Source organism: Amphiprion ocellaris, chromosome 22 (genome assembly GCF_022539595.1).
Source record: "Amphiprion ocellaris isolate individual 3 ecotype Okinawa chromosome 22, ASM2253959v1, whole genome shotgun sequence".
Taxonomy (NCBI): Eukaryota; Metazoa; Chordata; class Actinopteri; family Pomacentridae; genus Amphiprion; species Amphiprion ocellaris.
Genome location: NC_072787.1, coordinates 20,382,284 through 20,409,504, shown reverse-complemented (window position 1 = coordinate 20,409,504; position 27,221 = coordinate 20,382,284). Strand labels below are relative to the sequence as shown.

At 44.1% G+C, this 27,221-nt stretch overlaps 1 protein-coding gene across 1 annotated transcript in view; it reads right to left on the bottom strand.

The window, feature by feature from the left end:
* The window catches only part of gli3 (GLI family zinc finger 3), a 100,958-nt gene extending 74,870 nt beyond the window's left edge, over positions 1-26,088 (bottom strand). Inside the window, exons 1-2 of the mRNA XM_023263107.3 lie at positions 25,682-26,088; positions 9,782-9,955 (exon numbers count right to left, since the gene is read on the bottom strand). Coding sequence (XP_023118875.1) covers positions 9,782-9,914 — 133 coding nt within the window. The 5' untranslated portion in view covers positions 9,915-9,955; positions 25,682-26,088. The remainder of the gene's footprint in view (positions 1-9,781; positions 9,956-25,681) is intronic.
* Positions 26,089-27,221: the final 1,133 nt, after the last annotated feature.

Sequence of the window (27,221 nt, the reverse complement as noted above, 5' to 3'; positions counted from 1 at the left end):
AGCACCGAAGATGAAGTCATGAGGTCGCCAAACAGTTAATAACGCTGGCCCATCCTCCAGCTGCACCGACAGTGTGTGTGTGTGTGTGTACAGTTTGGTTGGGGGGAAGAAAAAAAAAGTGAGTGTCTGCACGCATGCATGTATGACGGGAGAATCTGCAGTGTGCAACGCGTGTGTACATATCTTACAGCATGTGGATGGATAAAAAGCTTTTAAGAGCGTAATGAGATACTCCATGACACTCAAAAATGCGTTCAATCACTTTGTAAATACCACAGAGGAAAAACAAAACCTTCAGAGAATTGCACTTTTAGTTTTGGCTCTGCTCCAGCTGCGATGAAGAACACCCACCCCACCCTGCCGCCACCCCCTTCTTTTTTTTCCTTTTCCTTATTGGAGTCTGTCTGGCGCAAAGTCTGACATGAGACACATCTCCGCAGGACTGGAGCTGTCGCTGCGAGGCCCACACTCCAAACATCATTAGACTCACAGCTCCAGGTGAGGTGTGTGTGTTTGTGTGCAAAAAAAAAAAAAAAGCGTGCACGTGGGAGATCTGGTTCGTGCATTAATCTCGCTGCCACTGAATGGCCACGGCCTATTAAAATGCCTTTACTGGACCACTTGCTTGTCAAGAGGCCTCCAGGCTGAGCAGTGCATGGGACAGGGGGGAGGAGGAGGATGAGGAGGAGGAGGATGAGGAGGGGAGGGAACGGTGAAAGACAACTATGCAATTGATTAACATTAGAAGGACTTACTCAAGTTCAAATTGTACGGCCTCTCTGCTGTAAGCTACAGACATTTGTTTCCCCGCAAGTAGAATGTTTCTTTCAAACCCTGTCTCTGCTACACATCTGAGTTCAATTCTCCGCATGCCCTCGCTCTGAAAATCAATTCCTCCTCCTCTCCTCTGCTCTTTTCCTCCAGCTCTGCGAACAGACCAGGGCGAGGGGATTACACTGTCCCTCCCCAGATCCAAGCAAGACAACAAATGGTTCTTATCAACTGACACCCCCCTGCCATCCAGGAGGAAGAAGAAGAGGCAGAAAAACCGGCCAAGCCGCGTCGGCACGGATGTGTTTCTGGGCTCCGTCTGCCAATCGTGGCAACTCTTTTTCACACTTAAAGCCTGAGCTATTTACGAGAGCCCTGGGAGAATACGTGCACAGTACCGGAGGGTGGGAAGAACGGAGGGGAGAGAGTTGCTGCTTCTCAACCTCTGCTTCTAATCAATCACCAGAAATCACTGCCATGGTTTATGGCCTTTGATCCTGGCTCCTCTTTCGCACTGCGAGGGAGAGAGTCGGGGCGGTGCGAGGGGAGGGGAGGGGGAGTGAAGGGGAGAGGGGTGAGAGTCAAGGCCCAGGGGGTGTGGAGGTCAGGGGAGAGAGATTAGGGGGTATAGGGGCCTATTGCTCTCTCAAATCTGAAAGCATGTCTTGATTCAATCCAGCGAGTTTTTTTGGGAGCAGAGAGCAGTAACTGGCCTGAAATATACAACCTGCTCCAGACTAAAAACATAAATTTCAAACTCAAAGCAGCGATTCTAATACATTCAAATAGTTCTGGATGTTTTAACTGGACATCAGCCTACATTCAGGAAGGCACTTTTATGGGATTGTAGTGCAGCATACTAAGTTTGCTGTCTCTTTAAAACTACAATGGCAAGTTTTTTTTATGCTGTCTATTTTTTTATCCTACCTTCTTTACAAATGATTTAAGCAGCAGATGTCAATGCATGTCAGAAAGAAAAATGTGCTTCTAATTCTGTACAGTCTTTATACCGCATTTAAAGCACTTCTTTGATTCTGTTGTGTTGCTTTATTCTAATGATACACATGATTAGGCAAATTTTTGTCTTTTTTTGCTTTTTAGGCAAAAAAAAAGAACCAAAATTCGGAATTTATTCACAAACCAGAGTGCACATTGTGTCATTTACTGCATATTCATGACAATTAAGGAACTAATGAAACAGCTGTAAATGCTTCAATACATACAGTGTCTATCTTTATGCAAATGAAGTTGCGTAAAGAATCCAAAAGAGAAAGAAGCCCCGTTGAAGAATGTGTCTTTCTACATGCCATTCCTTCATAAAATCCAACCCCGGTGGTTCGGCCACTAGTTGCTACTTCATCCTCTAAGTCGCATTCAGCAAGAGCCCAACTGTGGTGAGGAGGAGAGCGCGAGCAAACAAAACAGGGAGGACGCGGAGAAGAACACACCACAATAAATCCTCCTGGCAGGGTCAGGACACTCCTGCTTTGTTCCTCCTGGCAGGAGGGAGGCCACTGATGCCTACCGACAAATGGACAGAATGGTAGAATAATCAACTGCGGTTTCCCCACTTTATTGGTTTATGAGTTTATGGGGCCCTCGGTCGCCCCTGAGCCTCCGTCTCTGAGGGAGAGGAGTAGATCCAGCATGCAGGGTGAGGCTGGTCGATGAGCAGCTCCCATCCTCTCTGTCACTGCGAGCTGATTTGTCCTTAAGAGGCCGGTCAGTGCTTCAGAGACTAGTCCGTGACCTGGGTGACCTCTGACTCCGAGGCCTTTCTGGTTCTCAGCGTGTCAGTGAGAATGACCTCAGGTTCCTTTAAGGAGCCTTTGTGATGGTCAGCGTGAACTCTCACAACCTATTAGAATTAAAAATCTATGACTGAGATGTCAACTTTAAGACCAGAACCTATACGAATGCATAACATGAGGACCGACCCTTTGTATTAGAATCCAACAAGGGAATTGATTATACAGGTTTTGGACATTTTTGGACATATTTTTTACTGCAATATAAAGTCCTGCATCTCTATGGAAAAAGTAGAGAAAACTCAAAAATGTCCTCTGTGTGGTATCACACTGCTTCAATGCCAGAAATCATAAAAAGAGAAAAAGAGAAAACTGAATTGTTTCATTACTTTTGAAGAAAAAATGGATACAACCTTAAATCAAACATTTTCCAACTGTCCACAAGTATTACCAATACCGGATTAAAGACATGGTGGCTCTATAGACATTGTACTACTTTGTATTTTTAATTGGCTTCCATGGTTTTGTCCTACCTGTAGTAACAGCCTGCAGTTCTGCCCAGTTCAGTCAAAAATCCCTGAATTTTGGTCATGTGACTGTCTGTCACAGTTGAATCCCTAATGGCCTCATGGTGTCACCGACGCATGCAGAATTTTTATGTTTTGCAGAATCTGATTACAGAAAACTGTTTAATTTTGGTCTATTTTTTAATGAGACATATAATAAAGTGATTTTCATTAAATACTACTATATTAAGCTTAGAAGTGGTGAATTTTTGTAACAGACCGGTATGTCACAGATGACTAGTTCAAGGACTGTTATAATGCCGAAAACCTGACAATTCTTCTGGTTTTTACAGTTTTAAACTCTGCTAAATTGTGTGACTTTGGTGTTATGTTGAAACATAATATGCATTTCAAACCTGTCAGCAGGTCTTATGGTTCAGAGGGACCAAACAAACCTTCAAGTTATCAAATTCACTTTGAAGAAGTAATGAAAGTGGGTGGCAAACTCATTACCAGAACATCTGACACAGTTTACAGCCTGTTTGTTATTTAGTTCTAATCTGATGTACCACACTATAGATGTGCATCCACTCAGTCCTCCTGTGTAATAAATGACATTACTGACACTTCAGTTGGTCTAAATAACTCAGTTAAACTATTGGCTTACTTGTACTTAGAACCTCTTCCACTGGCCAGCTGCTTCTGTTTTATGTCCTTTCTGGTGTCATTTTGTGTTTCCAGGTCTCTCCAATTGCAATTGTGAGTACAATATTACCCTAACAGTTGGTCAGCTGCTTTAGGGTGCAAACCAAATGGACACAAATGGTGAGCATTAAGTTACCAGATGCGCAGTTGTCTTCTCCTATGACTGGGTCTCTCCACTAACTGCCATTAAAGACATAAAACTGCCCAAAAATGAACATTTAATAAGCATAAACAAAAAAGTTGATTATAAAATAAAATATCGTGATCATTTACTTTGACCTGCATTGTAAGACACAGGAATTTAGTTTGAGCCACCAGTTCTGAAGTTTTCATTGAGGTCTAAAGTTGCAACACTTGCTACAACAAGTAGGATGAGCACTAACCGGAAAAAAAAAAAAAAAACAAGATGCAATTCCACTACAGCTAAATTCTGGCTGCATCTCCACAGACTGGCAGAAGTCTTGAGGCAGTGGCTTATATGCATCTTCCAGCAGTGGATGAGCAGCGGGGCCCCAGCAGGCAGATCTGGGCAGGCGGAAGTCTGCCAGACAAGAGAGGCCAGGCAGGGCTGCAGTGGGCCGGGCAGCTGAGGTTCCCCTCCGCCCTGAGTAGCAGCGAGGCTAAGCTAATCCTGCGCCTCAGGCCCCCGTGAGGTGGCTCTGCCAAAGTCTGTCCCCCTGCTGCTGCAGGAAATTGCCTTCAGTGCAGAGGTCCATGAAATGGCTATGGCTCACCAGTAAAGGAGAGGAACATCCACTGTGTGTGCACATTTACTAATCTACAGGTAGCTTCTATATTTGACACCTCTAGTCTACATCTCATCATGAAAACAGGCACAAAGCGGTTAAATTTGCATGGTCTTTTATATATTTCGTCTGACATAACAAGTTTTTATGTATTTCTATGTATTATGTATGTACCATACAGAGGTCTTTTGACACTAAAAGCCAGTTTTCCTGTGTGGGGTTGTGTGTCAGGCTCTATAACGCCGCCTCCATTGTGCTGTTTGACCCATGGGCCAGCCAGCGCTCCCATGAGGTCCCTTATCCCTCCATCAGTTCTCTCTCATTAGCCCCCACAGGCAGAGCCCAGAGCGGGGTAACATGAAGGGGGCCCCTGCTTCCCCTCTCTGGTCCCCGTGAAATACATACAGCACTGCACAAATACAGATGACACAGATCACCTATGAGCAAAAGTGATCCACAAACAACTCGTGCAAGTAGTAAAAAAAAAAAAAAAAAAAGAAAAAAAGAGCAGGTATATTCTTGACATTTTCCCATCAGATCTCTGGCATTTATAGTCAGGTGGCGGGTGCTCGTATTAATTTTAGGCATTTATTAATCATTTTTCTGTCGTAATGTGGTTCGTTATTTGAAGTGGGGGGGGGGTAAAAAAAAAAGTGGAAAGCAGAGGTGGCAGCATGAGGAGGGAGGAGGAGGCGGAGGAGGAGATGGGGCAGGACACAGTGGAGAAACAGTTGATTATGAGTCCCATCAAGTGATCAATGATTTCATTAATAAGACGGATCATGCGGCTGTCATAGCTGTGACACGGGCTGAGGGATGATCTGCTCCCAACGCTCCATTTCCCCCCCAACCCTCCCTCCTTCCCTTCCTCTCTTCTCTCCCTCCCTGTCCTTCCGATATTGCCAACGACAAGGGAACGCCAAGGAAAAAAAGGGTGGGTGTGTGGGGGGAGGATGGAGCAGGGTGTCGGTGTGGATGGAGGAGAGGGGAGGGAGGGGGGGTTTAGTCATGAGGGAGGGAGGTGAATGGAGGAGAGGAGGGGTGGGGGGGGAGAGGAGGGAGGAAGAAAAGTGAAAATCCATTTTGAAACCCATTTTCAATTAGGGGTCCACAAGCTGTTATCACAGGTGTCCCAGAATGGGGGCCCGTAAGTGAAAATGTCTCCTATCCGTTTCTGAAATGAAACCTTATCTGGGAGGCACAAAGATGGCGGGGACAGCGTATCTGTAAATTACTTTCCATCCCCGCTGTTAACGGGAACTTTATTTCTGTCAGATGACATTCCCCTCTATTTACTGTTGATCATTTAAATGGCTGCCTAAAAAGAAGGTGGCCCCTCACTCCTGCCCTCTATCTCCCCCTACCTCCCTCCCTCCCTCCCTCCCTCTGTATCATTCCTCCTTCTCTTCCCCATCAGAAGATTATTTTTCAGTGTAGTCAAGTGCTCTTTTTCTTCTTTTAAACACTTTAGCCACGCTCTCCATTTGCGTAGGGATTTCTCTGGTAACCTACACGAAAGCCGTGCATTTGTTGCCCTTTAAGGCTTAACTTGTTCGCCTCAGAGACCCTTCCTCTTGCCCTTTTAAGCATGACCATTAAAAAAGGTCCCAACTCGCACTTTGTAATTTACTTTCCCTTTGTTAAAGCCGCATCCCGTGACAATTTTCTGACCCGAGTCCAGTTTTTTTTCCACCTCATCTCTATACTTTCCCCAAATCATCCAGAAACTTTTACTCTTTTATCGCTCTTCTGCAAATAACCAGGGTGTTTTTTTTTTTTTTATTTTATTAGGAAAAAAATCACATGACGACAGGATTTATTCAACCAAGAAGCATGGACATCTTTTTTTTTTTTTTTTTTTTTTAAATCGCAGGACCCAACAAAAGAATCAGGGGACTTTGTGGTCCACCTGCCTGCCGAATGATGAGGACTGGAGGGGAGAGAAACCCCACCTCCCCTCCCACCAAACCCCTCCTAAAGAGCACCAATCACAGCATTGTTGTGGCACAGTCGGCCCTTTTGAGCTGTCACTGTGAGAGGAGGGGGGCACGGAGATGAATGGCACACAGGATGAAGCCACCATTTAGCCAACCATGTGGGAACGCTCTACCGGGGACTCAATAATTACTGCGTGGCCTGTTCAACTTGGACAACTTCGGGACAAGAAGGAAGAAAGGGGAAAGTTGAGAGCAGCTACGATATCTGAAAAGATCAATACCTGCTCGCAAAGCCGATCCCAAGCCACAGAAAACGTCTGGTAGCAGAGCTTACTTTGGAAAGACCCAAGCCAAACATCCACCTCGTCCACTCTTCCCGCCCCCTCCTAATTATTTTCCACTTTTCACAACTTATCATAGCACGCTATTGCCGGGCGCGCAACGGGGTTTCCGCTGTGCTGAGATCAGGGGCCGCTGCTCTCCTTGACGGGGGGAAATATTTCGCCGGGGCCTTTTCCTAAGAAGAACCAGTCGCCGGGGTTCCACAGCTGCTCACAATTACCTTTTGTTTGCATGGAGGCAGCGGGGCAGGGGCTACGAGGGTTAAAGTTGAGGCGAGTGTAGGGTTACACCTGATAAGAGGTTATGAGTTCTGGGGGCGAATTGGGAATGCGCTGTAATTATAACCACACAAAGAATGTGTAAGCTATCTTATGATTCCAAGAGAGCGATTCGGGATCTAAAGGGGACCTTTTTCTCTGCAGATGAGTATCATCCTTCCCATCGTCCAGTGAATTATGAGACTACTGTACTTTGAGGGACTTTGCATGTCGTCTGACGTGGCGCAGAACAAACCTCGGCAAGGTTTCCGAGACAAACCTCGTGCTGCTCAGAGCTGTAATTAGCAGCACATTACTAAGAAAAATCCACAATCACAGCACCAGATTACATCCATGCTTTTTCCACAACAAACTTTCCTTCCTTGCCGTCCCTCTAATGAATCGAACAGTGCCGGCCATCTGGGAATGAGTAAGAGTGAGAGCGTTCCCAAGATGCTTCAGGATGCATTACCTTACCCGCTTCCTGTGATAACTCCCATATGGAAGAACAAGCCACAGCGACTTATTCACCCTTTCGTGATCGTGTCTGACACCAGCAGGAGTCGAGAGCTGGGTGTCAGAAAACGCTATCAGGCCACCAGCTCCAGCTCTTACAGCTCCGCATCCAAAAAACCCTCCAAATCCTCTCACTGCTAATGAGCACAGCTGCAGCTTAGGCCGTGGTGATCTCAACTCTGGGTTTGTTATGACTTTAGCTCGATGCTCCAAGGCTTTCCAGTCACACACAAAAAAAATCGCCGTCTAATATTTCTGATTCCGTCCCTAGAATTGAGAATGAAAGGCCAGATGACGACAAGCTTAATGAACTGCAAGCTCTGCGGCGCTTTTAATAGCATGTGTTGAAGACATTGCTATGTAAACATGCCAAGGTTGTTACCAGTGAGAGTTGTACGTGAACCATGAGAAGAGAGGCAAAGGGAAACGGTCATGTGCAAGAATCGGTGCGTGTCTAAATCTTTTAATCATGTTTTGGTGAGTTGGTCAACTTCATCATTAAATAATGAGAACATAAGCACAGGGAAAGTTCCTCGGTTCCCAGTAAATCAGGGACTCTAGGGTTTAGATATGTTGAGTGATGGATGGTGACATATTGTAGCCCAACCTTGACTCCCAAAAATTACATTCCTACACAACTAAACTGCATTCTCATTTGCATCTTGAAAGGAACGTGTTTTCCCTCCAAAAGGTAAGACTGTGATCATCAAAAGACCAGTTTCAAAGAGCCACAAACAGTCCACATAAGAAGGTAGAATTGCTGCATAAGTCAGCCTTACATTAGGTTTCATTTTAACTCATTGTTTACTTTTGGTTTTCACTCACTGTTTAATCAGGTTTAGACACCAAAACTATGTTGTGAGTTCAAGGATAATATAATGGTTTGGTTGACACTTTCACAACATTTACTACTTGTTAGAAACTTGGCAAAGTTCAGGTACCAAAACTACTTGGTTAGGTTTAGGAAAATAGCAATGGTTTGAGTTAAATTATGACTTTTTCACAACTTGTTTGAAGGTTCTCCTCAAGTGATGAGTCTCGTCCTACTTAATGTATGATTGGTGGGCTGAAAAGGAGGTACACTTAACCAGTAAAATAAACAGCAAAGATATGTTGATTAGAAACATATTGGTGATGTGTCACAAACAAAGTTAATCTGGCAAAAAGTAAGTTGCCCTCAAAACGTATCTGAGAGTACAGTTCAGTTAGAATTAGAAGCTTTATTGTTGTTATAATGCAGTGCAAGACTGCAATACAAAAAAATTCCACATAAAATGTGTGCAAAACTAAATAAAGCATCTATAAAGACCTTGCAAAAAGTTTAAAAAAAAAATCTACAAAACGACACTGCAGAAACTTTATGAAAAGACATTCTCAAAAAGTTAACAAGAAGACATAGTTTTATAGGAACAGAAATTTTGGGACGCAGGGCAAAGTAGCAACATGTACATCTCAAGCTGACAGAGATTTGGAAATCTGATCAAAAATCTTACAATACAAATTTTGCTAGCCTTTGTGACTTCAGAGAACAGATGAGTAAAAATGTGATTTGGTGGTATCAGATGTGATGAACCTGAACCGCAATGACTGAATTTTATTTTTACAGCTAAGGTAACATACAATTTGAAACTGTATAATCATGTACTAGGTTTATTTCTGAAGTTTTTTACCTTGTTATCATGTCCATATGGTGTTTTTTATCTGCTCAAAGACATATCATGTGCTAAACAAGCTACTGTTGAGCATGTCCACCTTGAAACTGACCCAGCTTGCAGGGAGGAGTTTCCTGTATTGTCATTCTTCTTTATAATTGATTTCTGGTTCCAACATGTACGGCTGAACTACTTTAATATTACAACTTCAAATTGTGAGTTTTGAGCAGTTTTACAGTAGAGCGGGTGAGCTGTTGTGCTCGAGCTGTCATGACTAGAAATGGGTATGTGGAGAGAGGCAGAGAAGAATAGATTCCAGAGGAAGCAACAATGCAGAGTTACATCTGAGTCATTTTAGGGTATTTTCATGGGGGAAAAAAGTTACAAATATGTGACCTCAAAAAACAAAAGTTCGGTTTCAGGGGTTAAATCAACCAAAGAAGGGCTTAAACATCAACTGTGTAGTGGTGGCATCCGATTCACTGAGCTTTGGACTCTTATTGTTCAACAAATAAGCCAGATGATGGACCAATTTCTTCAAATCTGACTATAGAATGACATTGACAGTGCAGTTCAGTGTGCAGTTGGAGAGAACTTGTACCGTTTGAGGTGGTGCTGGAGGCCACCGCCTTCTCGCTGATGTCACTGCGTGCTGATGAGCCCTTGGTAGCCACAATGGTCTCCACCCTCTTCTTCTTCTCAGCTGCTGAACTGGCCTGGGACTGGGTTTCCATGGCAATTGTTCATTCCTCAAGACCTCATGGAGACGGGATGACTGGTTGGAGAAGAAGAAGGTGGATAAAAGATGAAGTGCACATCATAAGATGAATCAAACAGCACTAACTTTTTTTGCTAGAAGTGCATGAGAAGCAAATATATCATACAGTTTGATTAGTGCACCAAGTTTTATTATGCTGATTTATGTAGAAGAAAAAAAGACTTCAGCACTTGTAAGGAAAACTTTAGATCTAATGTTCCCTTTTCATGATGCTCAGAGCAAACCACGGGTCAATCCATCAGCTCTGATCTGCCTTTCAGAGGCCTCATCTCCTCCTCCGCTCACTGTGGTTAAGTATCCCAAACCAAAATTGAGTCTACCTTATTTTCAACTACGCCACACTAAACTTCTGACTTCTTGTCAAAAAAAAACCCCAACAACTCCATAAACAGAGTAAGGCAGGACATCCTGATGAGGTTTTATATCTCAGAATAGAAGTAAAGGCAGCTTGTGGATATACTGATAATCCTGCTCTAGCAGTCTTTCCAGAGAGAAAGGAGAAACCTTAAGGGGATACCACAGAGAGAGAAACATTCACAGTCCTGAAAAAACAAGGGTTGTTTGAAGGCCCTTTTGGGAATATCATGGTGCCGGGCAATTTTTCTTTCAAAGAATAAAGGTGGTTCAAGTTAATACTGTCTGTGGGTTTAGAAGGGGTTCAGCCAACAGTCTAGCAGACATGCTGCTCAGTTCAGCACCTCAGAGGCCGTCTACAAGCTCAACTCTATCTAGGTCATGGAGGTCTCTGATTATGGAGACAACATGGTGATGCATCACAACCATTCATTTACACAAAGTACAGGACGGTTCCATTCGGTCCAATACAAAGCCTTTAGTTAGACTCCATAATTCACGGATAATTACTGGAAATATTTAGGCTGACAAACATTTTCTTTACAATAAAGACCAGCTAATTACCTGACTGTGCTATTTAATCGTCCTCCACTCTATAAACATGCACAGATACAAAGGCAGTAAAGTCAGCTGTAATGCAACAAGAGTGCTGCTGCTGAAACTAGAAGAAGGGGTGGGGAGGGCTGATTTTTTACCAACTCCCCAAGGAAGGAAGGCAAGGGGGAAGTGGTGAGGGGTAAACTTCAGACAAACACTGCGAGCTTTGTTTGTTTTTTTTCCCAACCCCCTGAAAAACCAGAGTCTGTCATCCATTCTGACCCGACAACAACATCTGTAAGCAATTGCTGGCTTACGAAAAAAAAATGAGAAGGGAAAAAAAATAACACAATGCAATTACTCCCCTACCAATCAAAACAGAATTAAACAAGAGCTTGTCCTCTAATCACTCCCACATGAATACATGTGTAGCCGTCATCCCCTACCAAAGACATTTTTGTCCTACTTGCACAGATATCATCTCAAATCACTGCTGCGTGTTTGATAGAGTGGATGCTTTCATTTCTGGGGGGCTTTTTTTGTGAGTTAATCACTAGAATATGTGCGTCTGTGCATGCATATTTGGACGTTATGATGACTGATCATAGGTGCCACTCAACGACTTCTTTGAAACTGTCATTACATCATTCTAATGACTGAACTCGAGTAAAAGCAGCGAAGGACTGGAGAAAGAACAAGGCGAGAACCTGCTTTACAGCTGTTACTGAAGAGCTCCCAACATGCTTTGTGTGCGCAGCGTGCATACATGTATGTGTGTGTCTTATCGCCCCCAGGTGAGTCAGAGCAGAGCCAAAAAAGAGCTGAAAGTGAAGTAAATTTGAGGGTCAGGATTGGGGGGTTTGTATAGGAGTGTGAGGAGAAAGCGGAGCATTCCACTGGTCGGGCAAATATTCACAAGTCCAAGCCACTGAAGCGTGTCTGACGGGCCTTTTGTGTTCCACAAGGCAGGCCACAGTTCCAAAGCAGCAATTAAAAGCAGGACCTTTTCACCCATAATCCCTCTGACCTGGACGCCCACACCCAATCCTGCAGATGTTCCTGTCTCTGCCTTTCGTGTTGCTCATTTTTGCCCCGTCCAAGTCTCCAAAAACCCTCCACGCAACACTGTGTTTATACGAAGACATCATTATGAGGAAGGAACGCTTCTGGATGTGAGAAACTTTCGCATAAAATGTTCAAGTAAGGACAGAGATCGGTGCTCCCTGTGCCAGCAAGCACAAACCTACCTACGAGTCTGATATCATATTTTGATGTGCATTTACATGTGGCAGCTGAGATATAATCATCTTTATGAGAACTACCTTACATAGCCTGCATCAGCAGTGTGTCACAGAGGCCTGGCATAAAAAAGCGACTTACAAGCAGGCATCGGATGCTGTTGTTACCCAGAATAAATGTTAATTTCATATTAATGTCTTTCCCATGAAATATCTGTCCTACACCCAATTAGAGGAGAGAGAAAGAGGGTGTATCTTTATTTGTGTTCAACTGTAATCCTTCCACACAGAAAGGGAGGCGATTAAACAGGTTTAAAATACCACAATTCAGACTGTTCCCTCAGAAAAAAAAAAAAAAATCTTATTTTATAAGCACATTAAGCAAATCAATTTAACATAAATTATACGCCTTGGTGACAAAGGCACCGAGTTGAAAGTCATCTGCAAATTGTACACATCAAAGTGAAACACTAAAATAAACTTTTGCCTTTGATAGAAAAAAAGCAGTTTTTCTTTCTTCATGCAAGCTTAAACAAGTACTAATGGTATCAAAAAATCACTGCCTTTTGTTATTTAAAGGCGACGTCTTTGCAAGCTTAATTTTATGAAACTGCTTAAGGTGTACTTCTAATTTGGCTGCATTCTGCCATCAGGAACACATTTTACAAATGCATGCACACACAGAGAAAGTGGGGGACATTTATATATAAACTCTTGAAGTGTCTTCTTAGATTTGGCTACCCCCCCTCACAGACGGTGTACTGTATTTGTGTTCATTTCATTAGGGCGACTGTTCAGTGTCGAGGGCCCCCTGAGGGGGAGACTGGCAGCACCGCAGCATTCATCATCATTACATCAGCGACCACCGAGATCTGCTATCTTAGGCTTATCAACACTGCACAAACGCACCGCAGCACAGCGAGTTAGAGGGGAGGGGAGAGATGGGAGATGGAGACGATTGAGGGAGATTGTGAGCAAAAAAGTGGGATAAGGGAGAAAATGAATGGGGTGAGGTGGCGGGGGGGGAGCGTGAGACAGAGTGTGTGTGCGTTTAAGTGTGTGTTCATGTATGCATGCATGCATCTGTGTGCACCTCACTGTGCCCCTGCATGCCTGCACATGTTTTCCTGCATGTACAGTGTGCGTTTTGCACGTTTCGCAGGTATGCCAACAATATTAAGGGCTCCTTCACAGCTGGAATAACTGAAACACCGAGGGGCGAATAAGTAGAAGGAGGAGGAGTCAGAGCCCTTGAGCAAGATTAGCTGAATCTAGCAATAAAACAGAATGTGCTGGCTATGGGCTGCATGTGTTTGCATTGGATGGGGTCAGAGTGAGGGGGTGAGACCCCCTTAAGGAGACAGTGGAAGTGCTCGCTTGTGGTTAGAGGGCCTGTCATGGCTTCAAAATCCCGTACTCGATAGCTCTTTGAGGAAACCACATACTTGGGTTTCCATGTTGCGTTCCACACTGCACTTATGGCTTGCCCTTGGCCCTGGAAGGCAAAGGAGACGGAGGGGGGGGATTTGGGATTTGGTGGCTGTGGCTTCCATTCACCAGTTAAAACTTAACATTGTGCCCAGATGGCACTAAGTCTGGCCTACAGCTGATGGGGACCAGCCCCTCAAGTAAGGGCCATTTAGCAGGAATTAGTCGCACCCTGCCACACACACATCAAATCCCAGAAATGCACATGCAAACTGGTTTAGTGTGCGATCTTCTCACCCTTTTGTGTACTGTGACACGGCTGAGCTGTTCAGATTCCACGTCATTTACATGTTTCTATATTATCCTGTGACGATATGCGAGTAAAACTTTTTATTGTAAAGCTTTAAGTTGAGACCTCTCCTTGGTTCTGTAAACTTATGAATGCTGCATGGAGAAATTAAATATATTTTAAGCTTTTTCTGCATTAAGATTGTACAGATCTACTTGTCTTGAATTGATTTTACAGGTGCATCATGTTAATAGCATCAGCAAACAATCAGGGCCGCTTTTACAAGTGCACTACACAATTTCAAAATAAAAGGTTCGCTCACATGAGGAATGTTTTGGATGTGTTTGTTTTTTTTTCAAGGACAAACAGAGCAACAACACAGCTCATCAGTATAGCTTTCAGCACAGCTAATAAGATTATCCTCGCATGCGTCTTGCTCCCTCAGACCTCTCCACTTACGATGCTTTGGAGAGGCTGGTGAGGGACCCGGCGTGTTGCACAGCAGAATGAGCCGAGCGCATCTTACATTCCTGGGTAACAAACCCACACGATGTAATCAGAACGCTTACACGATGCCTCTTTTGCGCTCGCTACCCAGTAGATAAGGGCCAAATAAAGCGTGCGCCACAATGGAAGTCTTGCTCCTTTTCCCCACGGCCCCCTGCTTATTAGACTGTTTATTTATATATTTTGACTTTGCATTTGTTCGTGAACCACTTGTTTCAGGGCAAGTGGGGCTGCGACGACTGAGACAATGGATAATGCAGGCAGCTTTGTTGTCGTGGTGGCCCAGTTATGCGGTATTGGTTTTCCCCCCTCTGCTCCCACTTTGTTCATTTTCTTCCCATGCTAGAGCCTTTGTTTGATTCGGACACTTTTCCTGATTCTTGAGAAGAAGGAAAAGATGCTTGTTCAGCCATTTACTGAAGGCAGAAGCAAACAATGCAAGCTATTACTTCAGCAGAATATCATGAAGGTCTTTGAGAGGATGAGAAAATCTTTCACTTCTATATGCGGAAGTTTCCAAGGTTTCCGTACTGTATCTTAAGAGTGACTTGAAATTCAGTTTTCAGAATAATTACTGCCAATTGCAGCAGCCCCAGTGCACTCTTAGCTAAGTTTTCCATTCAAGTGGCCCCTGCACATGGCACATACTGTAAAGCACAGGAGAATGGGACCTGTATCCTGTCAGTGGGCCTCTCAACTCCAGTGAAAACAGTTCTGTGTTTGCGGAGGCATTCTTCATACAGAAGGCGCTCTGCACGATGCCACAACCAGAGCACGACATCCTCTGCCGTGCTTTCGCAGCAAAAAAGAGTAACGTCGCACCGTTGGCTGCGTCGCTCGGAAAGCACGGCTCCTATATAACGCGTGTGTGCAAACATGGCACAGGAGACGTTTGCGTTTGAGAGCCGGTGTGTTCAGGAGTAGGTGCAACAGCTGCTCTGTACGCCTTTCAGTATGCAAGTGGAATCACTGCACGCAGAACATAAGTGAGCGAGTGGGACCCCAAGGGAGGGGATGAGTGGAGGAAGAGAAATTCCTGCACTGATGAAAACCTCAGACACATCTCTCTCTGCCTGCTCTTCACACGTGCACTCGGATCAAGCAGATAGATGGTCCTGTGTAAACGCAGTGGCAGCAGGTACGGCTGTGACAGAAGGTCTTCCTGCTTAGCTCAAGAGACTGAAGAAACACACTCTCCTCATCCTCAGACTGAAGTATATCACAAAGAGCAGGGCTATTTGAGGTAATCCAGAGGCAGCACAGCTATTGTGAAACTGTCCTGCCCACTTGGGCTTGAAGTTCCTTTTCTCTTCCGTTCACTTGTCCGCCTTACTTATGTTGCACATACTGTCGTTTCCCTCCTCCTTTCTATCTCTCTTTCCTTTCCTTCATTCCACTGTGTCATTGGAATAAGTGTTGGAGTGGAATGAGTCAGTGCCGCTATGTGATTAATGACGGGCTCTGGCGTCTCTGGGGCCGAACACTAACAACAGCCAGGGGGCAGTGCGATAATGCACAATAATAAAGCCAGCAGACAATCAGCCAGGCAAAGCAAGGCCTATTAGCTAGCCCCATCAGGACGGCTAAGTGAGAAATTAGCCCTTCCCAAGCTCCGCCACAATTCATCAAGTGCTGCCCCTGAATCCCCCCTCAAGAAGTCATAATGTTTACTTAAAGACTGGCCTCGATGCCCCAGCGGCGAGCTTTATTGGCTCTTATTAATTCCCGTCCTGGCCCTCGCAGCCATGCCATTTAAACCGAATTAAAGGGGTGAAAATTGGATGAGATGAAGTTGTCTTGCTGTTTGGCTGCTCGCGTGATAAAGACGGACCTAAACAGAGGGAGACTTGGAAAAATGAGGCGGGAGGGCAAACAAATCGGGATGTAAAGGAATGCTGAATGAAGCTGTCCTGAAATGCGCCACAGTCAGTCAAAGGAATGCAGGGAGAGAGAGAGAGAGAGAGAGAGAGAGAGAGGAGGGGGGTTAAAGGAAGAGAAAAATGAAGAGTATGGCTTTAATGCTATGCTTCCTGTGTGGATGGGAGCAGATTCAAAAGGGAAGCAGTGGGTCACACATTCCACAGATGGAGATATGGATGATTTTGTTGTATCTTTGCATTTCCCTTATCTTAAATCAGACGGCATGAAAACTCCCTTAAAATAAGGTCATTGTATGAGCACTTGAATCAACATGGCAGTGATGGACAGGAGGAAAGATGTGGGGAAGGAGTGCACTAACATATACATAACTAGACACTGAAATTATGGATTATTCGCAGCGAGGCATGTTTTCTTGTTCACATTAGAAATTTCTGGTTCTGGCTTCTTCACAGTTTCTGTTTGGTTTGTATCAAAGTATCTTTAAGGAGTCATCTTGGGTCCTAGAAACTTTTCCAAACCTTAAAGGTTCCCGAAACAATTCAACAGATGAATAAATACTGTGATGATCAGTGTTTGTAGCCACTTAGAGTCATTATTTGACATTTTCACCTCCAAGAATGTTTAAGTAGAGCTTCACACTGCGCGGCATGGATGCAATGAACCCTGTGCTGGTCTGTAAAGTGGAGCATACAAGTTAAAAGTCTCATCTATGTGAACAGTGAGTCTGTGTTGCAGGATTGGCGGCAGGTGAGTGTGTTCTATAGAGTAAGATGGAGTATACCGCGGCAGAGGTACGAGATCAAAGACAGCTGAAGCTCAGAGGGAGTCCCAGAGACTTGGAGCTCCCTGACGGCTCTCCCCCACGGCAGCACAGGGAGACAACTCTCTCCCTTCACTTTCATATCAGCCACAGAGCCCCCCCATCCCTCTGCACTGGCTCGTAGGCTCCACACACACTCAGGCAAGGCGGTCTCAGAGGATTTCATCGTGCTGCCAAAGCCACCTACAACAACACTCATGGATACACGCGCACACTGTTGCTCATCAGAATATTTTGGCTTTCGAAAAGGGCTGATTTGGGGAGAAACACGCAGCCAGATGAAAAACGAGTCACGCAAGACGGTATCACACGCAGCACAACACTGGAATGAGATGCCATAAACTTAACGGCACTGCAGAGCGTTCGGCACGAAGAAAAAACTTCCCATAAACTCCAAACAGCACAGTCACAAAATGGCCCCCTGAAAAATCCCCAGCATAAAGAGCTAGGAACAAGACTGTCATTAGACCGGCAGCACCCTCAGGCCTGCCGACTTGATTGTGAGGAAGCCAAACATCTGGCTGTATTTACTTGTTTCAGCTGTTAGCAAACCGCACCTCAAATGAATCTAGGAGCCGTAACGCCATCGCTTAGGACAGCTCCTAAACAAACACCGGCTCGCTCACTCACCTCCTGCGAGCTCCTCAGCCGGAGCCGGGCCGAGGCGGAACGCAGGCAAATAAATTCGTGAGAAGGAGGAGGAGGAGGCCTTAATTGGAGCGTTTGACGGGTGCCTGGGGTTAATTGGGAAGCATGGAGAGCAGCTGGCTCGGCGCTGGAAGTTGAGACAGGGATAATAAGTTCACCCTTTGCAGGAGAGACAGTTAGTGATGAATCAGATCAGAGGAACGGTGTACTGTAATCATCCTCACATCTCCCCTCCTCCACCTCCTGACAAGCAGAGACAACCTGGCTTCCAGCTACGCAATCTGGCTCCTATCACACAGGACTGGCAGTCACAGGGAGGAGATCACCCAGCGCCGGTTCACACACACTCTTGAGTTCATTCAGCTAATCACTCACACACACAATAATTCTTACCTCTAGGACACGGAACCTAGTTTATCAGTTCGCCGGTCGATGTATGTAAATCTCTCCAACAATGTGTGTACTAATGGCTTATTACCCTCCGTTAGCTGGTTTGCATTGATCTCTATGCCAGAGGGAGATGGGGGAAACTGGAGCAGTTCGCTGCTCATATGTACCGAGCAGGACTATAATCACATTCCAGCTTGTTTCAATAAAAGACAAACATTAACATAAACCATCTCAAACACACTAAAACCTTCACCCCCGCTCGGTCCGTGCAAGAAAAAGGAGGGAAAAAAAACTTTCCTGGATTACAGGGTAATCAGGGCCATATGGGATGGGTCTGTATAACTTTGCGTGTCTCTCTAAAGTGCATAGATTGTCTCCACAGATTACGGGGTTTTTTTTCTTCCGAAGGAGAAAATGTTTCACCAAAGAGAAAAGAAGTGATTCCAGCAGCAGTAAAGGGTTTAGATATAACACCAAACTCTGTTCCTTCTGCTGGGAGGGTGTCTGAGGGAGCATTTGGGGGCTGAAGGAAGCCCAGGTAGAGTCATAGGCAGTAATGGGAGGAGACAGGGACTTAGGGCGCCACACAAAAGCCAGGCTTTATAAATAATTCCAAAAGCTAACAGGATCCCTTGTATGTGTGAATCTGTGAAATACATTCACACATGAATGCACACACACCCGCAGACTCACACACACACAGAAACCCCTGCCACCAGGGGGAATAAGGGTTATTCACACACTGCTCCACTGGGGCTGTTGTGAATCTGACCTGCTAAATTTGGGTGAATATCTTTCTTGCATAGATGATGCAAAAAAAAAAAAAAAAAAAAAAAGTCTTGGACAATAAACAACAGAAATGTCCTTTTTTTTGCACACACACACACACACACACACACATTTAGATGCTCACACACTCACTCACTCATAATGCAGGGCAGCAAAGCACACCGGAGACCTGTCTTGTAAATCTCTTTGTGAAAGCAGCTTTGGGGGGTAGACAGGGGCTTACATACTGAGCCCTGAGGTAGAGCTACAGACTCCACTCCCTCTAACCCCCCCATGGTCTTTCTGCCTCTCCCACACACATACTCGGCGCTCTCATGTTCCCTCTCTTCCTCACTTTCCCTCTACCCCACATTTCCTCCTCTTTTCTTGCCCTTCTTTCACCTTTTTTCACTCCCTCCCACCATTCTTCCCTCTCGCCTCTCTCCTCCCCTTTTTCGTCCGACTCAGGGCTCCAGAGCGCCGGTCCTTAGCCCCCGCAGGCTCCCGTGGCGTTGCGGTGACTAATGTCCTGCCTTTGCTCAGACAATGAGTTTGAGACTGAGCCGGGAAAGTGTTGAGGAGGGAAAAAGACTCTAGCACCTTTTGACAAATGGAACCCTTCGCGCTCCCATGCCCGCTGAGGGAGGCTTTACAATGTTGCGCTCCACGGTCCACGTCCTCCGAGGGACGGCTGCAACCCGCAAAGCCGCATCCGAGGAGGGGTGGGAGGGGGGATATAATGAATTCTTTGGGAAGTCTAACCTGGCTTTCTTCATGAATAAGATATATTTCCAAAGCATGTCGACCCCTCTTAATAAAAACAGCAGTCTGGCAGGAATAGCCGAAGCCGTTTTAGGGCCATGTACACGTTAATATTTCTGTTTCTCTATAAATTTTCGGAGGCCCACTTCTTTCCAGGCCTGTCACTGCAAGGCCAGGCCTACAATTTCCTAGCGTGGATGGCAGAAGAGGAGCCACGATGACAAACTTGTCATTAAAAGCGGCCTGAGTCGCTCTCTTTCAAGGAACTCCAACTCTTGGATGCTCCCTCCTCTTCCCCACGCACCCTACCCCCCATGCAACCCCCTGAAAGGAACTGGGCTTTGTCTGAAGGAGCAAAGGAGAGAGAGAGGAATCCCCCCCCCATCCACCCACCACCACCTCCACACCCCTCCAACCCTACCCCCCCACCAACCATCCCACCACCCTCCCCAAAAACCCTGTTCCTCACTCCCTGCGGAGTATTGTTAAAACACAGCCCCCTCTCTTTTCCGTGGCCCGGGCTCTTAAAACAGCGTGCTTTGCATGAGAAAAAACGATTAGTCTTCAAATGCTGCGCTGTCAAAGGAGGGCTCTTTCAGGTCGGAGAAGAAATTTGCTCAGATAGTGGAGTTCCCCCTTTTGTTTTTTTTCCAAGATGAGGCATTATTAGAGCCGGGGTCTGTTAGCATTCATTACTGAAAAGAACACACTAAAGGGGTTTATATGGGATACCCCTCCTTTTCCAACTTGCCCCAAGTCCACGGCAAGACGGAAATGAAGCGGCAGAGTGGGGGAAGAGGTACTCATCTAAACGTGTTTGGAGAGCAGAGAGAATGTCTGGGCCTGCGCTTCTTTCAGGTATTAACCTTGGGATTTACATTTGACATTCAAACAATAGGCGCCTCCTTGACCTCCACTCCGGGATGCAGCAAGACTTTGGGGATAACTCCCACCAAAGACAACTGCAAGCAGCATGGGATTGCAAACACATGGGGTTCACATCGTGCATGACAACACATAACTTAATTACCGGTTAGAGGACAGGAGTTTTGTTTAGAAGATGCACATTTTTTTCAGTTTAAATAATTTTGGTGAAAAAAAAAAAAAAAAAAAAAAAAAACAAGCAACCCAGTTTCACACATCAAGAAGCAGGGGTACATGACAGATCATTGTTCACAGCAAGCGGCCAGTTCATCTGTCTCCCAATCGCCACACTGGACAAGAAAGAGCAGACCCCCTCACAGATGCCACAACCGGCTCCCATCAAAGCTGACACAATGCCACATCTGCAATAACAGCCCCGGCCCCGGGAAAGTGTCTCTTTAGGCGCTCAACTTCTTCTTTTTTTTCTTTTACGCACACACACAGCCCGCAAGCAAATGGGCCTCAAACCGAAGCACTTCACCTCTTGCTGCTATACTTCACACCGCAGACTTAAAGACATTTTTACTGCAGCTACAGCAAACAGAGGAGGGGATGAGTGGCGGCCACATGCAGACGCGATCTGTCCTGCTTCTCCTCAAGTGTGCGAGGAAAGAAAACGCAGGCAGTAGCTGGCACACTCTGCATTCTTACACACAAACCTGCGCATTTGCAATAAAATTCACCTACAACGGGCCCTGTGTTAAGCTGTCAAACACACATTCACATCACTTGATTCAAATTCATGCGACTGTTTTTCTTCTTCTTTTTTTTTTTAATCACCGTCTTCTGTGTCTCACTCCGGGAGAGCAGAGGCTAATTGTCAGGTCCAGTTGGAGTTTCCAAAAGGCAAAAGCCATGGAAAAAAAAAAAAAAACATATATATATTATTATTATTATTATGTATATATATATATATATATATATATATATATATATATATATATATATATATATATATATATATACACATATATATATATATATATATATATATATATACACATATATATATATATATTTAAAAAATAGAAACAATGCTGTCTTAGCTCCACTAAGGCAACTTGAGCTCCCACTTTTTCTTATTATTTTCTTTATTCAAACACAAAAAAGTTGCATGCAAGTGAGACAAAAAAGACAAATAAAATTTAAAAAAAAAACAACTTAGAAACCAAGTGTGTGAATGAGCAGCGGGCTGCATGTATGTCTAGTGTGATGAATGTATGACTGTTTACTCTGGCTGCAAAAGCCCCAAGTGTATTAAGATTCCTGCATGTGAGTAATATACATATCTGAAATTACAGTTTGCTATCTTGAGTCTCATACCCGTTTCATCGCTACTTCCCCCCCCTCTCTGCTTATCCAAAGACATCACCCGGCTTGAAAGGTGCCTTTCGCAGGCTCCTTGAAACGGGGAGTGAGGGGTCCCGCTCTGGGACAATGATGGTGGAGGTGGAGGGGAGCCGGGGGAGCAGGAACACATAGCATATTAAATCTGCTGGCGGAGCTGGCTCGTCCACGCAGAGAGCCAGAGAGTCAGATCTGAGGCATGCCCTGAAGGGATGGCTGGGCCTGGGGATTAGGAGGCCAAGGAGAAGCCCTCGCGCACCCAAAGACCCCTTCTTGTCTCTGCTCGTACGCAAATGCATCCAGACGTTTTTGACGCTCCTCAGGTTTGCCATCTCAGCCCAAGTTTTCGTAGCACTCCTCCTCGCAAAAACCACACAAGCGCACACACATATTTCCACCCGCTACTCGTGCACTGCCTCCCCCTTCCTCAATCACTACCTCTGTCTGACTTGTCCTCTTTCTTTCCCCACTGTGTCTGTTTCATTTGATGTCAACATATCAAAGTACCAAATCATCAAAGTATGAGATTTCTTTTGGGGGCCCATCTATTCAAGCACATCAGTTATACGCAAGGGAAGCAACAGCTCATCATAGCACACAGGGAATTCCTCCAAACTTTCACTGGTCAGATGTTCTCTGCGTGTTCATTTACTAAAAACAATTAAAAGAGTGGTAATCGCTTTTGACTTTTGAAGAAAAAAAGCACAAAATTCCTGCAACAACCTGCAGAAAAACCTACAAATCTTCCAAAACAATACACAACTGCATTCATTATCTTAAGGATAATCAACTTCCTTAACATCACCCTCGTTTTAACAAAACATTTGCCACCTCTTTGAGTGCTTCAGGTCCCAGCATTAGCACAACAACACAGCTCATTAGAGCCTCTTGCATACAAACCTGATAACAGGTATTCTCCCTGCAGGGTGTAAAGGGCCTGAGGACACAAGCTGCCTTTAGCTGTGAATGCAAGGCCCTTAAAAAAAGAGGAGAGGGGGCCATACCTCAAAAGCTAATAGCATGTCATCTCCCTGCATTAACATGACAGCCTCTATTCTGTCAGGTCACCAGGTCACAGGTGTCCTGGGCCAACGTGCCCGTGTATAACGTTACCAAAAGGAGCGCCTAAAGTTGAGATAAAACAGCACCGTGCTGCTGCTGCTGCTGCTGCTGCTATCTGACGGACCGATTCCTGCAAAGGGAAACGTTATCCGCCTGCTCCTCACGCGTGGAAGTTGAAGAAGCACAGAGCGGCGATGATGCATCTTTTCTGGCTACAGTAAGCGAATGGCTCTGAGTTGTGCATCTCATTCCAGCAGATTAGCATCTTAAACACTGCTGCATTCATCCTTGCTGCTGCATTATAAAGAGACAAAGTCCCTTTTTTTGGGGTAAAGGTGCACCAGAGTGTAAAAAGCAGAAACCTTGGATATCACCTTTAGTTTAAATGTGATAGCAGCAACAGCACTATTAGATAAAATATCCTTATTTATAAATGGATTGCCACACTTTCTTTTATTTGATTTATTACATTTGACACAATTTGAAATGTATAAAAGCACGTGAATTTAAGTCTTTATTTGTGTCTAAGCTGGTTCTCTACAATATTAAATCTTTCAAAATAAGACTTAATTCTATATATCAGCCATGACATTTAGATAAATTACACCTAATCACCCAATTTAAGGAAAAATGTAGTTTGAAAATAAAATTAGATGCTTTTATAACTGTGGCCTCCAATAATGACATACAGGCAACAATATGATATTTTTAATTATAAGGATTATTTTAAAATCCCTAATTAACAAATGACAGGCCACAAAATGCTAAATAAAATCTGAAGAATGGAGTACAGTCCTCTTTAATTCCTACAAATAAAATTAGTTATAAAAATCTTCATTTTAAAATTTAAGATTAGGCCCACAGTTGTGTGATTTAAGGCCTGATTTGTCTGTTTAGTATTTTTATGTGAACTGTGTGATTAATTTTCCACATGTACATCTTGTGAATGTTATTTTGTTATTGCAAATAAAACAGGGGAAATATCAAATGACAGTTTATGTGACAGTCCCTTCTTTTATTTTATTGGAGGAATGTAACCAAGATCTGCAAAAAAAAAAAGAAAAACTCTACTCAAAGCCAAATCCACAACTAAGACGAATGATGGAACTACCTCATAAAAAATAGCTAGAAGGAGATTATTTTTTTTGTAAATCCGTGTGAATGTGCGCTGTTAAACATCTCATTCGGTGTGTGCAGTCGCTGCTCCGTCTCAAGGCAGCCAAACCTCCGTTAATAATTTGCCATGTGTCAAAAAAAGGAGGATTTGAGCTGCACCGCATGGCTGAGCACCTCGGACCCTGGTCGTCTGTATGAAACCCGAGAGCAGACAAGCAGATAAAATGTGGAACAGCTGGCAGAGGACAGGAGGGAAAGTTTCAAACAAATATCTGCACATGTGGAGGCTTCGGGGGCTTTTTCATGTCCTGGACCCCCCCCAAAAAAACACACACTTCTGTAACCTGATTTTTTTCCTTTTTCCACCCTCCACAAACCTCATGTGAGAGTTTCTCTTATTCCAGTGTTGATTTAGTTTTTTAAATAAACCCTGCAAATGCTATAGTAAGTCCACTTTCTTTTAAATTACACAAATCCCAGTGTTTTCTAATAAATCTAGTGGATTTATACTATTTCTCATTTTGCCTCGGACCTCCATAAAACTCCCCACATGGACCCCCGCAGGGCCACAGACCTCACTGTAATGGGCTTAAATTTCTCCGAGCACATGCACATGCCTTCAAACGCGCCGCGATAGATCCTGAAACATGCTTCTTCTTTTTGTTGTGTCATTTTAAATATTTTTTCCAAATTGCAAAACAAATTGTGAGCAGCACTGATGAACTCCTACCCCTGAAGTTCAGCAGAAATAACAAAAAACTACAAGAATTATATCATTTCACTAACATTTTGCAATTTTATCTTTTCCACTGTGCCAAACCCTGGATATTTTTTTTCCAAAGCCAACATTTCTCCTGTGTGTGTTTGTATAAACTTTCAATCTTGGCAAATATAACAAGCTGAAACAAGTGATGTAAATAAAATGTCTGACTGCTGGATAACAGTGTAAAATGAAGTGTGTGTGGATGGTAAAGGTCAGAGCAGGGGTCAGCCACAGGTTTTCTTGGATTTAAAATAAAATAGTGCCTAAGCAAACTCGTGTATCCTCACTAGCTGTCTACCAGGGATAAAGCGAATCAATAACAGACACTGAAATATGAGCACACATGCACATAAATATGCATGTCTCCCCCCCCAACACCACACCACACCCCCTCTACGCGCGTTTCTTGAGGTAAAACTCCAACAAAGTTTGCAGAAGTTCCCAAAGTTTCAGTTCAAAAGCTCTCACCACAGTGTTTTCATCTCCTCTGTAACACACCAAACTTTCAAATACCACTTTTTGTTTTGCAACTTTACACAACTTCAAACTAGTTTTGAGATGCACATCTGTCCTTTGGATATTTGTTAAGTGTGCCATCTAAGAAGCGGCAGAGAATAAATCACACCCAGGCCAAGTGTGCCACAGTCTGTGGTGCGTTTTCGGCCACTTTTGGGATCCCACATCGAGGCTTTCACAGCTGTTTTTTTTTAATAGCTGCTCTTAATCCACTAAATCTAAACTTGTATGAAATTCCATCGTTTTGAAATATGAAACCTCCACCTCTCCACTGACTCACTGCTTTTCTCAACTTAAAAAGTAGCCAAATGCGCGCAATACAAGAATATCCCTGCATGTGTGTGTGAGAGTGGATTTCTAACAGATTACTTACTTCTTTCTGGATGACTTCCTCTTGTAATTGTTCTTTTTTGAAAATCTTCTTAGAGAAAAAAAAAATTATATTCTTTCTTCTTCTCCTCTTCCTAAGTTGCAGATGTGCCTCTGGAGTTGCCTGCGACTTTTTTTTTCTTTACGCTGCAAGTCCAACTCCAAAACGGCGCTGCCAGAGTTTTTCCTCTTGTCTGTCTTTCTCCTCCTTCTCACAGTTTGCTGTGTTCAACCACCGCCGGACTAACACCATCAGCCCGCCGATAATATCTGCCGATAGCAGACCGCAGATGTGCGTAAAAAACAACATAAGCGTCAGAGAAGCGCGTGGAGAGTTGTTATTACATTTAGTGCGTTTTTTCGAGAAGAGAGAGGGCGAAGTGTGGGACTCCAGCTGCTCCTTCCCTCGCTTGACTCCTCCCTTCGGATTGCTCCCTCCTTTACTCACTGCCTCCCTCCTTTTTTTTAATTTGGTGTACCCCCTTTCTTTCCTTTTTCTTCCTTTCTTTCAGCAAAGCAGCATTTTTGGAGACTTTGATCCTCAGACGTGCTTATATTTATGAGGAAAAGAGGAAAAACAAACATGAGTTTTAGACTTTACAGAAGTAGAAAGCAAGGATGGCTGTTTTGAATGAGAAAAAAAACAACGTTTTAACTAAAATAAACTATTTTCCTTTTAGGCATTTGGTCATGAAAGCTTCAGTGACGTTTCTTTTGGCACAATTCAGAGCTGCCAGTCACTTGGCACAAAAGTTTACACAACACTAAGAAACATGCAGATTTTATTGACATAAATCTCAATAGTTAAAGTTACAGTGCATATGTGACACTGTGTAATTAAATTAAGACTTAAATAAAAATCCCAGGCCTTGTTCTCAGTCAGAACCACCCACTTTACATTCACTCGTACACCATAAAGTGTCGATTTATGAGTGCTAAAATAGTCTCCTGGGTGCTACCTAACGCTGCGGTGAGGCAGAGGGCAGCCCTCCTGTAGGGTTAGGTATAATCAATATACATAATCAATATACAGGGAAATTATGTGGTAAGAGAGGTCTTTAGGGTGCAGCTTCAATCAATGAAGAGGTGGGAGTTTGGGGAGGAAAATCACCCGTTAATCGTTTAACCAGGATTTGAATGTGCGTGTGTGGCCGAGAGGTCAAGTCCATCACGACAGTTGGTCCGTTTAACCTGGTTTTAACACACAAATGAAGAAATCCACACTGCTTGATTTAAAGAAAGATTTCTCTCTCTTTTTTTTATAATCGCTCTCCGGGATGCTTATTATGCTGATAAAGTCAGCACCGGCTAATTACTGCCTCAATCAATCAGAGCCTAAGATCTTCTGTCACGAATGTCAACATCTTTGTCATCATTTTAGAAAAAAATGTCTGATTCCGACTTTGTCACAGTGTGATGATTGGATTTTGGATGTCAAAGTTGAGCAAGTTGGCAAAAGCGCAGAGTGTGACGAGTGGTGTGAGCAAATATTTTAAATATTCCAGTGCAAGACAAGACGGGAATGTGACTCATGCGTTGTTGAT